Raw genomic sequence first — 14,987 nt, 5'->3', positions numbered from 1 at the left:
TAAATGCAAACTAGCAGGATAATATAATCAATATTGACAGTAATTCCTCCTTTATTGTGCTATGACCTTTTTTTAAAGTAGTTTAACGTATACAATAAATTTTAAGAGGGATGGGGTCATAGGTAATGGAATGGAATCATCTGGGTAAATGTGAATGCCTTTGTTCTATATTTCTAAATATGTGAGGGAAGGGTTTATTTGAATTACCTGTGTGAGGAGGGGTTTACCTGTTTGTTGGAGGAAGGGGTGCTTATTGTACTCCTAAAATTTTTTTTCAGGTGGCTCTGTTTCCTTTTTACCTCATGTCACTCCATCCCATAGGAGAAGTTAAGATTCCAAGTCTCCAAGGTGTTTTCCCAGTAGTACAACTCCAGGGGGCATCATTTATATAGTACACAACATAAAATATACCCCCTGGAGCTGTGCAGTGAGGTAGCTCCAATCGGAGGGCTCCCCGCCCCCAGCTTGGCCCTATCCTTGTACTGGGAAACATTTGCCCTCAGAGACCTCAACCCTGGAGAAGATGTCCACATAGGACATCTTAGTTTCTGAAGCCAAGTGCAGAAAGGCACTGGTTTGTGTCATTAGCTCTCAAAAATGGTTCTCAGTTTGGAGATCAGCAAAATGGAGAGAGAGATTAATTTTATGTCATTATCTCATGTGTCTGTGGTTTGGGTCTGATTTGGTTTTATTTATTCAGTTCTCATCCCTCACAACCACCACCACCTCCCCACACTCACCTGCCCCAGTATACCTGGCATCCTGCTAACTAATTCATTCTCACTCTTGATCCCTGCCCTTTGCTCCTTGACCTTCTGCCATGAGGTGTAAGTGTAAGGCTTTATTGGTGCTAGAAGGCCATCCTGGAATTTCCCCCAGAGAAACAGGAACACAGAGCACTATAGGGACGGAAAGAAGGTTTGGAGGCAAATTGGGGAAGTGGTTTGCACAAGAACCTGCTGAGATAACCGTCTTGTTTCATCACGGAGACACATACACTAATGTGTCTTGCTAGAAACACGGCACCAGTTCAAATTTACCTTCCTTGTGAGTGATATTTTTTACAAAAGTTAGTCTCCGGATACCTTTCCAGAGATCTTTAGTTATTAGACTAGAGTACTTGCCTGTTTGGTTGACCCTCTTAAGTTTGTCTACAGACACTAGAGGTTGTCATGGGGCAGAAGTAATTGCTCAGGGGTGGTGCCCTCCACAGAAGAATTAGCATTCCTTGAGGAATGTCTGACTAACATACGTGGTCAGGACCTCTGGTACACATTTCTCGTTGGCACTGTTAGGAAGGTGGTGATGACGCTCCACTTTCACATTCTCCATGTCAGTAACTACTCTAAGCAAACCATGAACATAGAGGCAGAGAGCCTCATCCTCTTCTACAGATGAAAAATCCAGGCCCTGAGAGGAGGGGGTCCTCAACCGACTAGAGTCCTGCTGCTGGGTCTTTGCTTATTCAGCCGATACTTGGAGCACATGTTCCACGCCGGCCACTTTGCTGGGCTTGGGGAAGAGGATGATGGATAATACCCCTGTATTCGAGGGGTTTGCTGTCTGGTTTAGAGCAAAAGTCTGATGTCTCATTCAGTTCTGTTCAGGATCTTGTCAATCAGAACCAGACAGATAACAGGTAGTTTTAACTTAATTAGGGGGCCCATGACTTAGGAACTGCAGTGGGGTTCACTGTGAAAGTGAAATACCCTTAATCAGAAGGATAGCTTTGTGGTTTTAAACTGGAGTCAGCTAGGCTGTAAAGTTCCCTTGGTGCACTTTTTCAATCAGAGAAGGAGGCTTAAGTTAGGAGCCCTGGTAGGAATAGGTTGACTCCAGTGATGGAGATGGCAAGATCCCCTGGGCTGGTTGCCCTTTCTGACTAGGTATTCCAGGTCTTGGACAGTGATGCCTTCCCCTGTATGGGATTTTGAGATTCATATTCACCAACTCATCTATCAATATGTGCATTGTTATAAATCTAAGTAAGTCCCAGACTGTAACAGTTATTGAATGGCTGGGAAGTCTTTCCCCGTTGATTGTAAAAGCTACACGTAATTGTGTAAGTATATATATTAGTATGTATGGAGTGGAACTACTTCTTTGGAGAAAGTGACAGCTTCATATCAGTATGTGACAACATTAGAGTCTGAATAATGGATTGATTTGGATGAGATTTAAATTAAACACTCTTGATGTTAATTGAACTGACTTAAAGGGGAAAGGTCTCTTCCAGGGATTCCTGATTCCCTTCCCATGAATCTTCCAGCCCTGACCTTCCTGTGGCCATGAGGCTGACCATCTGTATCTTCTAGAAGAGGGGCTACAAAATGTTGACATTGCCTTTTGAGCTTTATTAAAAGGTCAGATACATGTGAAAATGAAGAAATATAAAAAATCAGCCACTTTTCTACTTTTCCAGAGAAACTAATTTTTCCTTAGGAAATTCAACTTAAGTATTGCCAGGTACTTGCAGAGTTAGATTCTTTTTCCATTTCTTCCCTATCCCTCTCTCCTTTACTATGATTTTGCTTTCTCGGGAGAAACTGAATCCAAGGGTTATAAGTCTAGACTGGGATTTCCCAAAGTAACGTTTGGAACATTAGTCCCATGAGGAAAGTCTTGAAATAAGGATTTGGTGGGCAAAGAATTTTGGGAAAGTGCTGTGTATTATAACACGATCTTGGAGAGTCTTGGTACAATTAGCAGATCAAAGGATCTATAAAGCCATATAAGAAAGAAAGCTCTCCAATTTTATGTAACCCAGCATTTCCCAGATTTATTTGATCATGGAATCTTTTTTCTTCTTCTTCTTTTCTAGTAACATCTGTGCTCTGAGAAATACTGTTCTCAGAGTATCAGGTGAAGAAAGAGACTACCCAGTTTAAAACAGGGCTGATCCAGTTTCCATCAGTGTTTTTCACCAGAAGGTGAAGTTTCAAGGCAAATTTTCCTTATGCTTTGCATAGCAGAAAATGAGAGTGTTCGTTTCTTAGGATAACTTTTCTTCAGACTCTAACATCTGAGAATGAGTTATCCCACCAAAAAAATCAATAGATTGGAATTAAGGGAACCATTACAAGAATGAGGACCCAGGAAAATAAGGATAATCATAAATACATGGCTCTTCAGAGATTGAAAGTGAGTGTCATAAGGGGAAGAGAATATGGAGAACATGTAAGAGAAGTCAGTGGGGTGTGGCAGTCCAACAGCCTAGACCCCCTACCCAAGAAAGGAACAGTTAATATTTGGTGGCCTGTGACCCCCAGGACAGCCATAGTCGTTGAATATGTTCAAGCCGAACATTCAGAGAAACACCAGTAATGCCTTAGGAAATCCTTCAAACCAAGAAGCGGGCACAGAGGCAGACAACAAATATTTCCCATGACACGAGCTACTGGTGAGCTTTGAGAAATAATTAAGACCGAAGAATAAATAGTACATGCTGGAGACTCATTCGTGATTTTATTTTATTGAAGTTACCGAGTCTGACTGATTTAGAAAAGCTCAGTGGAAACGCAACTTCTCCTAAATGCCCTCTGTACCTGTCATTGTCACTTTCTGTCATTTTCTTTAAGTAGCGTCTTTCTTTGTCTTACCATGATGCCAAGATTTTTTACTTATTTTTCTAGGCATCGTATGCTTTTCATAGTCATATTTCATTAATCTCCTTCCAGGGGCTCCCAGGTATGGACTAATAACCCCATGGATAAGAAAAGTGTGGCGTCAGGGTGAACACCACACTTCAGCCAACTCAAAATGCCAGGCTTGTTCAGACTGCCCTTTGGCTTCCAGGACTCACACTTCTGTCCTTCGGTCTTGAGTTGGATGTTGGGTCTTTAAGGACCTGGATCTTACTGCTTTTTTGTGTGCAGAATGCACCTCCGTTTGGTAAAGCATCTGCCATTCTGATTCTAATTTGTGGGGGCCTAACTGGCAAAAACGTAAACGTTCTTTTTGGACTGGAAACCCCAGAATATATGGCCACTTTCCAAGCCTAGAACTTGCCTCTCCTCTCTCTCCCTCCTTCTTTGAATGGAAATTCTCACTCACAGGGGTTGGAAAGATCAAGGCATTTTGACCACCTTGAAGACTTTCAGATCCCAATTGAAATTTAAATTTCACATTTTACTTATAGAAATCTTACTTCTAAAGGAGGGCTGCGGAGTCCAGGAGCATGGAGGCATAAGACTTATTAAATTGATTAAGGAAATTTGGGGCCGTATCTTATGTCATATTCATACTCTTGGTTACGTATTGCAAAGCACAGGCACACTTGTCTGGCCCACAGTAGGCACTTGATAAATGTCTGTTGAATGACTTGTTCTTGTAGTACCTTCGGGAAATAGGGCAGATGGGAGTATCCCCATTGTACAGATAAAGACGCTGGAGCTTGGAGAGGCTGTTAATTTTTCAGAGTCACACACCTGAAAATCAACAGGCCCAAGAGAAGGGCCTGAGTCTCTGAGTGCTGTACCCTGGGGGCAAACCTCCTTGGATGTCAGCCTGGATATATTTATGCAACCACATGTATTAAATATGGTTGCATGGCTACAATGTTGATTTCCTCTAGAATGCAAATGTGTGTTTTCCCTTTCCTGTCCAACTGTAGCAGATTTTCTCTTATTTTGCTTTATTTTCCAAATTTGAATTAAAATGTCATCCCATCAGTTCTCCTCCCATTTGCCCCAGCCTTCATCGACATTATTTCCATTCTTCTGTGTGTGACCATTCATTTCTTTCTCCCCCATTTCCCCTTGCCCTTTTACTCTTCTCTCTTCCTGCTGTCACTGTGCCAGTGAAAATGTGGCCTCTTACAACTCTCCCACGTCCCTAGAGTCACAAGAGTGAGATCCTCAAGGAGTAGAGAGCCTGGCACAGAGAAGGAGGGGAATTGCTCTAGGTTACAGCGGGCCCTTGGCAGTGTTACCAGGCCCCACATTCTGTTGCTTACTCATTCATGAGCCTCTGTACACACAAGGCCTGGGACAAGTCAGGCCCCCAGAGCAGAGCAGAGGATGCTTCCCTTGGCCCAGGGCTGCCATCACATCAGCCAGGGCTATTGGAGAACTTTCAGATAGTGACCTTTTGTGGCAGAAGCTGGGTTCTCTACTTTGCATCCTCAGCTTTAGGGTGTCTCCTGTGCTAATCTATTCCTAGAAATTGGATTGCCCTAATCCTAAATATTACCCACTCCACTCGGCAATTTCCGGAATCTGCCTGCACATGTAAATGGTGATCTTTGGTCCATTCTCTGTTGCTCCTGTTTACTGTGTGGTCCCAGCATGTGTTCGCTCTCAGCTGAAACATGAGTTTGTACCACTGGACACATGTCAGAGCACTGAATGTCCACTTTCATTTTCTGCTGAAAATTCCTGTAGAATTCTGCTTGAGACACATGTTATTTTCCCATAAGCCATCAAATAACTTGTTCACCAGAGAACCCAGACCTAGATTTGGCTTTCTTTTCAAACTAGTGGTCATGAGAGAGATATACAGGTCGTATTTTAAGATATAATGAAATGATCCCAGTGATTCTTGCCATGCTGACTGCACCTATGCTCTCTTCAAAGAGGCTGCAACGCTCGCTACGTTGGTTTTGAGATTTCTGGTCTCAGAACACGTCCCCTCTACCCTCTTCTTTCAGGCAAAAAAGCCATAAGGTAGAGTTAGTTCTGAAAATAAAGCCAAGGTTCCTGCTCTCTGTCCTTCCCACCCCTGTCCATGCTGCATACTCCCGAGCTCCCAGATTGAATTAGCCAGTGTCCTGCAGAGCATTCGCATAGGAGGGGAACTGCCAGCCGTCGGGTCCTCATGGAGGTGTGGCTGGAGGCAGGTGACATTTCCAAGCCTCGTGTTTCTTGGCCCCAGATCTGTCTTGTCACCGCACCCACCCCCCTGCTTTTCTCTTCTTCCTCTTCGTCTTCCTCTCAGGGCCTTGAACTTTATGTTTGGTTAACAGGAGTTGCTGGAGTCTCACTGTCCCCCCAGAGAAGGAATAGTCCCAGCGTTTCCTCCCTGGGCCCTGTTACTTCTCAGAAAGCCGACTCAAGGCCCTGGGATTCCCCACTTGCCCTCTTTGTGAAATGCTGGTTGGGATTCTGTGATTGATGCCCCGCTTTCCTTGCACTTTCACCAACAGATTAGCCCAAGTGCAGCCCTTTGAATTCTAACAAACAGACGAGGGGTTTAACTTGCTCCATTGCCCCCCAGAAGATGGATTCTGTATATGGAGTTGTTATTCCTAGCTTTTGCTTAGGGAAGGAAAAAAAAAAAGAATTTATTTTATGTTTTGAGGTTAAATGAATGTGGGATAAATGTATACATAGTGTCCTGTGTGTATATATGTATGTATAGCTATATGTCAGACGAACTGAGGACTTTTCCACATATGGAAGAATTTCTCAAGATCATGTTTAACTAGAAATTTCTCTCCCTAACTTCCCCTGAGTGCGTGTTTGAATATACATTGTATATACATATATGTATGTGTATGTAAATACATTTTCATGTTTCCTACATAGAAGAAAAATTAACTGCCACATATCAGAACTTACTATAGTTTCAGAACGAACAAAAAAATTTTTGTTCCCCATGACAGTAACCTAATAAGAAAAGTTACATGTCTTAGGGTTTTAATATCAGTTTCCCATCCAAGCTAGTACGTCTGAAGCTTGACTGAACAAGAGACGATAGAGGTTTTTTGCATTGCAAATCTAATTTCATGGACCACCTCTTGGAAGAAGCCTTTGGGTTTTGGCTTCAAGTAGGGATGAAGCCTTCAAATTCAAAAACCCATGAAGAAACCTCTTGTTGGGCTGATGTTTATTGGATGGGATAAGGGTTCAGAGATTTCAACTGTTCCCACTCTTGGGCCAGTCCTCTGAGAATTGGAGTCAGAGATATCCTGGAATGCAGTTTGAATTAAATCTTGTGAGCCACTTGCCTCTTTTCTTTTTGTAAACGATAAATTAATTTTCAAAAATCAAAATATAATTGACCTTTACCATTGTATTCATTTTAGTTATACAACATAATGATTCGATATTCGGTTATATTATGAAATGATTACCAGAATAAGTTTAGTTAACATCCTTCAGCACACATAATTGCGAATTTTTTTTTCTTGTGCTCACTTGCCCCTTGTCTGATGCTCCTTTTATCACAAGTAGATTGGAAGATGCTGTATTTAAAACTCAACAGATTTTTCTTTAAGTGCATGAAGTAGAAAGATAGCTCAGATGTCGTTTTTTTCTTTCTCCCTCAAAGACTAACAAAAATCCCCAAAGCTACTAAAACACGAACCAGAGGAATATGTGATTTCTCACCATTGGGAAATAAAGGTGGCAGTTTATTTGTTTGCTTGTTTTTAAGAGCAGAAGCTCTGGAATGACCCTGTCATGGCTGTCTGTGAGGCCACAGGTAAAGAAGGAAATGAGGACAAGTGTCCGAACTGTTGAGGGGGGTATTTAACTGCTCCTTCCTCTACTAGCAGTTACGTGCTCACCCAACCATTACAGCCACAGGAGAGGAAGCGGGGCGGGGCTGATGCAGCCCTCAGGCAGCTGGCTTTGCAGATGAGCAGGTTATTGCCAAAGCTCTTTAATCTGGGTGTGATGTTAATTCCTTACATGTAAGCACATGAGGGCACGATTTGATAAACCCTGCCAGGTAGGGTCTTCGTGTCTGGGAAAAAGGCAGAGCTGCTTAATGCATCAGGATCCTCCTCTTAGAAAAGGATTTTTCCTCAAAGGCGATTTGAGCCTATTGAAGATTCCAGTCTTACTCTGTTTCGGGTAGAGTTGTTTTTCTCCCCTTTCCCTGATTCCTCTTAGTTTTAAACCTTGTTTGCAGTATTAGGGTTTCATTAAGAGATTTGTTGCAGCGTCTTTGGAGTCAGCAGGGGTTTTCAGACACAGTCTGCCCTCCCCAGCTTGTAGACGTAACTCATCTTGGCAACATGGAAGCATTGATTCCTTTTCAACTTGCTGCTTTAATCCAGTCACATTAGTCTAAGAGGCAGCTCTTCAGCTCCCCCTTTGAAAGGGGGTGGCCAACCTTGAAAGGTCTGGAAGCAGGGAACTCCATTTTCTATTGCTAAACACCGATGCTTCTCCTTTTTTCTTGAACTGATGTAATAAGGATCGTGTTGGTCTTCCATACCCCAGGCACTTGCAGCACTCAGGAGATAAGGAACCACAGAAAAGAGAATTGGAAACATTCTTTAAACATGTACTGCACACACACAGATTCTGAAAACTACCTTATTTATGGAACAGTAGCATTTTAAAAATTGTTGCAGCATCTATATATTAATGAACTGAATAAACCCTAGCTTTGAACAGCCCAGAGATGTTAAAATAACTACGGATAGTTTAATACACTATCACATCCTTTTTACATACAGCCTTTTGCCTTTGGTCTTAGGGCAGTATCAAATAATGTGTTATAATAGTGACAAACTATCAAATGCTACCAACAGGGATGGTGTGCCCAGTTATATTTGTATACGTCTGTAATGTCTACAAGGTGGTTTAATTTACATTCTCCAGTTTAATTCACACAGCAACCCTATGAAGTGTCAGGGTCTTCTGATCCCATCTTCTTTTTGAGGCAACTGAGGAAGTGAAAAGTCAAGAGGCTAGGCGGGTTGGTTGCCCACCAGCCAGGAAACAGCAGAACCAGAATCTTGTTAAAAAACACACTTTTCACTGTTTCACAAAGCCAAGCGTTAATGACTGATGGATGAGGGAGTGAAAATAAAGCCTGTCTCCACCCCACCCCTTTTTTACGGCTATCTGGCAGTGGGTCAGCTTTTAGCAGATGTTGACTTTGGGCTCCGAAAAACTATTGTTGGCCAAAGTACAGCCTTCCAGCATTTCCATCTTCAGCTGGGAGAGCGGGCACCACGCGCTAGAGATTGGTTTGTTAGAATTACTTGTGCTTGAAGGAAATAGAAAACTAGTTTCTTCAAGTCACCCTATAATGATAGTCCAAAAAATTGAGAAAGATGCCACATTAGAAGTGAAGGAGAATGCCCCACAAGCTTCTCTAATATTCTCCACGGCTTGGCAAAGAAGGCTTAGGTGGCTGCCTGCCTCAGGGGGTCCCTGTGAGGTGGACTTGCCGAAAACCCACCAGGCTGCACCGGCTCGCAGCCTCTGCCTCTCCCTTGAGAAACAAGCCCATGTGTCTTTTAAAATATCTTTTTAAAAGATATCTTTTCAAAGATATCATTTTTAAAATGTCTTTTAAAATGGGATATCGCCCATCACGTTGCCCCTTAGCCAGTGCCGTTCAGCTCTCTCCAACTCAGGTTAGAAGAATAGATCAGAGTACCGCTAGTACAATGAGAAGGGGACGGAACCATTCTGGGGAGAAACAAGTAAACGCGACCTTGGCAGCCCTAAGGAACTCTGCAATCCAGGCGGCCTCCTCTCTCGGTGGAGTGGAGTCATTCAGAAAAGCAAGGACCTATCCTTACATACTTACTCATTTGAAAAGACATGTTAAATTCCCACATATGCTGTGAGGCAGTGTGAAGGGAGTGGAGGTGCTGCCTTTCCCTCAGGGACCTTGAAATTTGCTGGGGTGCTGCTATGCCCTATCAGGGACAGCTGCTGTGTGCATGTGAGGTTCTCTTTCTTCCAAGAGCCAGAGAGACCCCACCTAAGTTGTACCATCCAGCTCCAGCCAGGACCTTCAACAGCTTGCAAAAGGGCAGTGCAGAGTCCTAAGGACTTCAGAGCTGAGCTAAGCAGAACCATCAGATGTTTTCTGGGGCCAAAATGAGGCTTCTTTCTGTGGCTTCAAAGTTCACATGTCAGGACAGTGTACCTTTGTGGTCAGACAGGCTGAAATTTGATCCCGGCTCCACAGCTCCTGGCCAGGTGTCCTTTAGCAAGCTACCTCATCTTTCTTCCTGAGCCTGCCTTTCCTTGTCTGCACAAAGAGCCTCCCCATAACTGTGTCTTGGTGAGACTTAGTGAAGAAACGTGGAAAGCCATCACACTCTCTCTAACCTGGAGCTGGTGCTAATACCCACTGGCTGATTTCTAGCCCAGGTCAGAAATAAATTAACGTTTATATTTATACAGAGCACAGAGCAGCTATCTGAATCTAGATAGGACTTTTCTATCCTTTGGGAGAACTTGTCTGCAAATGGGTCACACAGGCTGTAACAAATACAAATCATGTAAGAGTTTCCAGCCATTCCTGACCTTATCACCTGAACAGAGACATCCATTTATGGGCTGAACATTCTAGGAGGCAGGAGAGGTGGAAGACACAAATGGGAGGTTTCCAGAGGGAAGCTTTGGACTTGACCCTGGGAGAAAACACATTAGTGCCCTGACAAGGCTCGAGGCTTGAGGCTCAATACCCTTGTTGCCAGGTTCACGCCCACTGCTTTCCTCTACACATGCTTTCTTTTGCCAATTCTGGCCAAGCCTGCAGTTTGGAAATGCCAAGAGGAGCTGCTTTGCTCGAACCCGGGCACAGAGCACATCATAAATCCTGCTCTATGGTCCTGCCTTTGTGGCTCGCGTGGCCGAAGTTTGCAGAGTCCTGGGGCTTGAAGTTTGCAGAAAGCGTCAGAGAAGCCATGAACTGTAGTAGGAGTAGGGGTGGGTCTGGTGACTGTCCACGCCACACCCTGTAAGTAACCAGGACAGTCTCCCTGCGTTTCCCACAAGGAGGCCAGGTTGCACTTCCTGCAGAGACAGCTGGCTGAATTCTTTACAGAGGCAGTAGGCGGATTTGAAAGTGATGCTCCCATAATTTCATTCTCATTTCCATCTAGGACAAGTGTGACAGTAAGGTCCCCATTAGGAGCCTAGTCCTTCAATTTCAGGAGAAAAGCCAGCTGTCAACTCGAAGAAAATTGCAGATGTTTAAAAACAAAAAAAATCCTGTGATGGGCCAGGGCTTGCCTGCTGGCTATACCTAATACTTCAAAATAAAGACCAATTAAAGGTTTACACTGGGCCGTTTATCATGTCATATTATGGAGTTCCTTCCCAGACCTTCTTTGCTGGGGCTAATAAATGTCCCCCACGATGGCAGGTCTCCTGTCTTGTCAGTGATGACTCAGTCACTTTGCCCTTAGATCTTGTCATCAGCATAGCCCCGTGAGCAGCCCATCCGGTGAGGGATTTTGTTTTATCTCAGTATTTAGAGAACCCTATTAGAGCACAGCATCTGGGACTGCAGGATTTCCACCATGGCTTCATATCATCTCTGGAGCCATAGATACATCCTGAGTTTGTTTGATAGTTAAGCCTCTCCCCTCATCAATACCTGCTGTGTTTTGTGGTCACTATGCTCTGGGCTTCAGCCCACCTTGGATGTTGTATCCCCAGATGCTGTGGACAAAAGCAGGCGGATGACGGATGGACTAGAGAGGCTTTCTTCCCAGCCAGATATTTTGGCAACTCCTGGCATAGCAATCACTCCCAGAGAACACACAAGGGAGCAAACACCAGGCAACATCCAGAAACTCGACTGCAAAGTCGATTTGAAAACAGAAAAACAAGGGAAGGAAACAGACTCTCCCAGCCCTGATAGATACATTTTAAAACTCCAAGAATTTCTAAATAACTTGGCATGAACTTAGGGATCAAGTGACATTTATCTGTTTCTTATTTTTTGGTCCCCAGATTTACATTTCTGTGCAGTAAGGTTCCCGAGCAAATTAACATTTGCATACAAAGATGCAGGCAGTGCAGGAGTCAAACAGCTGCGAACGTTTGGAAATGCTTGGAGCTCCGTCTCTGATTAGCTCCTGCATTTTTGTTTTTATTCCCCAAGCGGACACTCACTCTGACCCAGATCACTTGGTGATTAGGGTCAATTCATGTTTAAGCTTTGAAGATTAGAGAGACCAGAAATGGCCACCACTTCCCTTTCTATTTTCTTTTAAAAACTTTAAACTTTAGAAACTAAAACCTTGAAAGAAATGCATAATATTCTGAGTTCACTGAAGGAATTTATCCACATTTCTGCCATGTTAAATGTTAGCAAAGTTTATATTGGACTGTCATATTTCTTTATTTTATTCACCAGCATATAAGATGTCGATCTCAACATCTGGCTTTTAATAACCCTCGACATCTGGGAGCTCCTTTTTATTCCTATGGTGGACGAGGCACAGTAGTGATATTGGCAGTGTATATTTTCGAGCTACAACTCCTGTCTGCTTCAATCATAATTAATTACTACTTTTTAATATATTTAATTTGCTAAAAGTGATTTGCATTAGACCACATTTCACTGTTAAGAAAATAGTGGTAGATTTTGGTGGCAATGGCTTTCTTTCCTGGTTCTTTCTTCTTTTTTAAAATTTAAAACATCTATGAATGGATTTGAAACAAACTGAATCTATAAATGCTGTTGGGTTTTAAATACAAAACTGCTCTGCAAGGAGAGTGATTTTACAGCCATTTAGAAGCAGTCAGCAGGGGCTGTGGGCTGCATTTTAGGGAAGACCTTCTATTTTGTTCCGTGACTCTGAGCCTGGAGTTTTCCTGTAGCCGTGACTTTGGGGGTCAGGAACCTTATAATGAAGGCTAGGACCTCCATCCAGAGAAATATACTTACACACATACCTACAACATTCTGCATTGAGTTACAAGGGGTTGCTAGACCCTTTGAAATCCATTTGTGGATGCCTGAGGGTCCCATGCTGTAGACTTTCCTTCTTAATTAGCATAAAAAAGGACATCAACTTTGCTTTTCTCCAGGAACTGAGAGGAAGTTTAATGAATGTAAAAATCCATATTTCTCAAGTTATGTAGGGAAAAGGGAAGTTTATTGCCGGGAGCAATTACTAGACTGTGTCGTGATAAATAAACACAGGTAAATTTCACATGAGAAGACCCAGCTAAGATGATCAATTGTACCTTATTTTTTGCCAGAATATTACTATCCAAACTGTCAGTACAAATTCATACTGAGTTGTTCAATTCAGACTCTGTGCAAATCACTTGATTGACTCAAATCAGTGGGGCATTGTTAATTCCTTGTGGGCCACAGACCCTTTTGGCAGTCTGGTGAACTCTTTTTATCAGAATAATATTTTTAAATGCACAAAATAAAATTTACAGAAATATAAAGGGAAGACATTATCTGAAAACTCATTTCAAAGACCACAGATTTAAATTCTTGAGTAGATGAAAATTACCTTGACCTGTCGGCAATATTAGGTTGAACTGTATGAAATTGCTGTTTTCTAGATCAAAAATGGTCAAATATAGACATTTTCATACTATTCAACCTAATATTACAACAACTTAAGCAATAAGGATACGTATGACGTGAAAATGTTCCGAGTTATTGTTTTTCCTGTTCCAGGTTTTCAAAACAAAAAGCAAATCATGGGAAAACCTGGTTTCATCAGGGACTTGTTAAAAGACACAGCTCCCAAATTATGTGTGAGACCAGGATATGAACCACTCAGTTTTCTACACTTTGTTTCTATCCTTGCAGTAAACGATGAGAATTCTTGTTCAAAACAGGACCTTGTGTTGGTCGATATACTTCTGTCTTCAAAGATTCAATTTCCCTACCTATCGGCTTCTTCACTAAGCGAGGAAAATGGCCTGAACCATTCTGGAAACGTTTTCAACAAGAATTCAGACCAAATAAGTTTCCATTTATCCACAGTTGGACACAATTTTAAGTTAAACAAAACTTCCTTTCTACAAGCATTTTACTGAATTGAAAGTTTACTCTCTTTGCTTTGAAACTTATTTGATTGCAATTGTATAATCATTCCATGCAAATGTATAATCATTCCATGGTGGGCACATCCTCTTTTATGCTGAGAGCAAAATAGAACCTGACAAATCAAGAAGATCACAGCATGTTTGAGCCTTTGTGAAATAACCAATGTGAATTATCGCATGCTACAGGAGTTTGTTCCACCCAAGTCGATGGAGGTTTTTTTTTTTTTTTTTTAATTCTTCTTCAGCCTTTATTGATACTTGAAGCTTAAGAGAAATTAAGGGTATTTGGTTACTATAATTACTTCTCTGCTTACTTAAAAGGTTTAATCTACTCCTTAGGCATATGCAATTCAGATTGCATGCTTTGCAAAAAAATAATCATCTGCTAATGTAGACTAATTTTAATCTTCTAATCCAATCTTGACACAGACTCAGAGCTAGGTGGGTGGAATGTTTTTGTGTAGGGGTTGCCATAGATACAAAACTCAGTTATGTATTTGACAAGTCAGTGATGTGGCACTTAAGTTACTGTGGATTTTTTTTCCCTTGCTCTTTAAGATTAAAAAACAAAGTGAAGATCAGTGTGCCTTTGTAGTGCATCACAGTGTAACTAACCTTCTCTTCTTTCATTCCGGTGTTCCCCTCCTCTCCGTGCACCTCCTTACCCTGGGCCGGCCGCAGGATGACGAGGAGGGCATATGGGCATAGCCGGGCCTGTAAACCAAAGTTCCAGTTTTGTTTTGAGGGGTGAGAAACCATCTTTTATATCATTTTTCTTTTAAAAATTGCATTCTAGTGTGGTATGGTATGTGTGCTCAATTGTGTTTGCTGATGTTCGTGAGTGTGCCCTATGTTTGCTTCTGTGTTTTGTGACCACCCCCAAGAGCTCCCTCCTTCCTGCGCCCCCTCCCTGCAACCACATTATTGTGCTGCCTTGTTGGGGCTGGGTTGAGCACGAGTCGAATGTTTCTATGTTATGTAAAATGTAAACTATGCCCTCGTTTGGATTTATCCACACTTTTTAAGGCATGATTGTGGACTCAGAAATTGTCACGATTCTGCAGTTGTGGTTTTCAGCCAACTGCTTGCTTTTACCAGATATGCCAGTGTGGTGTGACTCTCACGTCCTTCTGGTTGTATCACATGTTTCTCAAGGAATAAGGGAAATAAAACTGTTTATCTTCATGGAGCTGAAACTGTCATCTCTAAGAAGCCCATTTAATGGATTGTACTCTCTTCTATGGCAGTTCTGAAGAAAACACA

General features: G+C 42.3%; 1 protein-coding gene across 1 annotated transcript in view; it reads left to right on the top strand.

The window, feature by feature from the left end:
- Positions 1 to 14,661, top strand: part of ERC2 (ELKS/RAB6-interacting/CAST family member 2) — a 750,321-nt gene extending 735,660 nt beyond the window's left edge. The window contains exon 16 of the mRNA XM_060021473.1: positions 14,406 to 14,661. Coding sequence (XP_059877456.1) covers positions 14,406 to 14,432 — 27 coding nt within the window. The 3' untranslated portion in view covers positions 14,433 to 14,661. The remainder of the gene's footprint in view (positions 1 to 14,405) is intronic.
- Positions 14,662 to 14,987: the final 326 nt, after the last annotated feature.

This window comes from Delphinus delphis, chromosome 10 (assembly GCF_949987515.2).
Source record: "Delphinus delphis chromosome 10, mDelDel1.2, whole genome shotgun sequence".
Classification (NCBI taxonomy): domain Eukaryota; kingdom Metazoa; phylum Chordata; class Mammalia; order Artiodactyla; family Delphinidae; genus Delphinus; species Delphinus delphis.
This window is presented reverse-complemented; position numbering and strand designations above follow the sequence as displayed.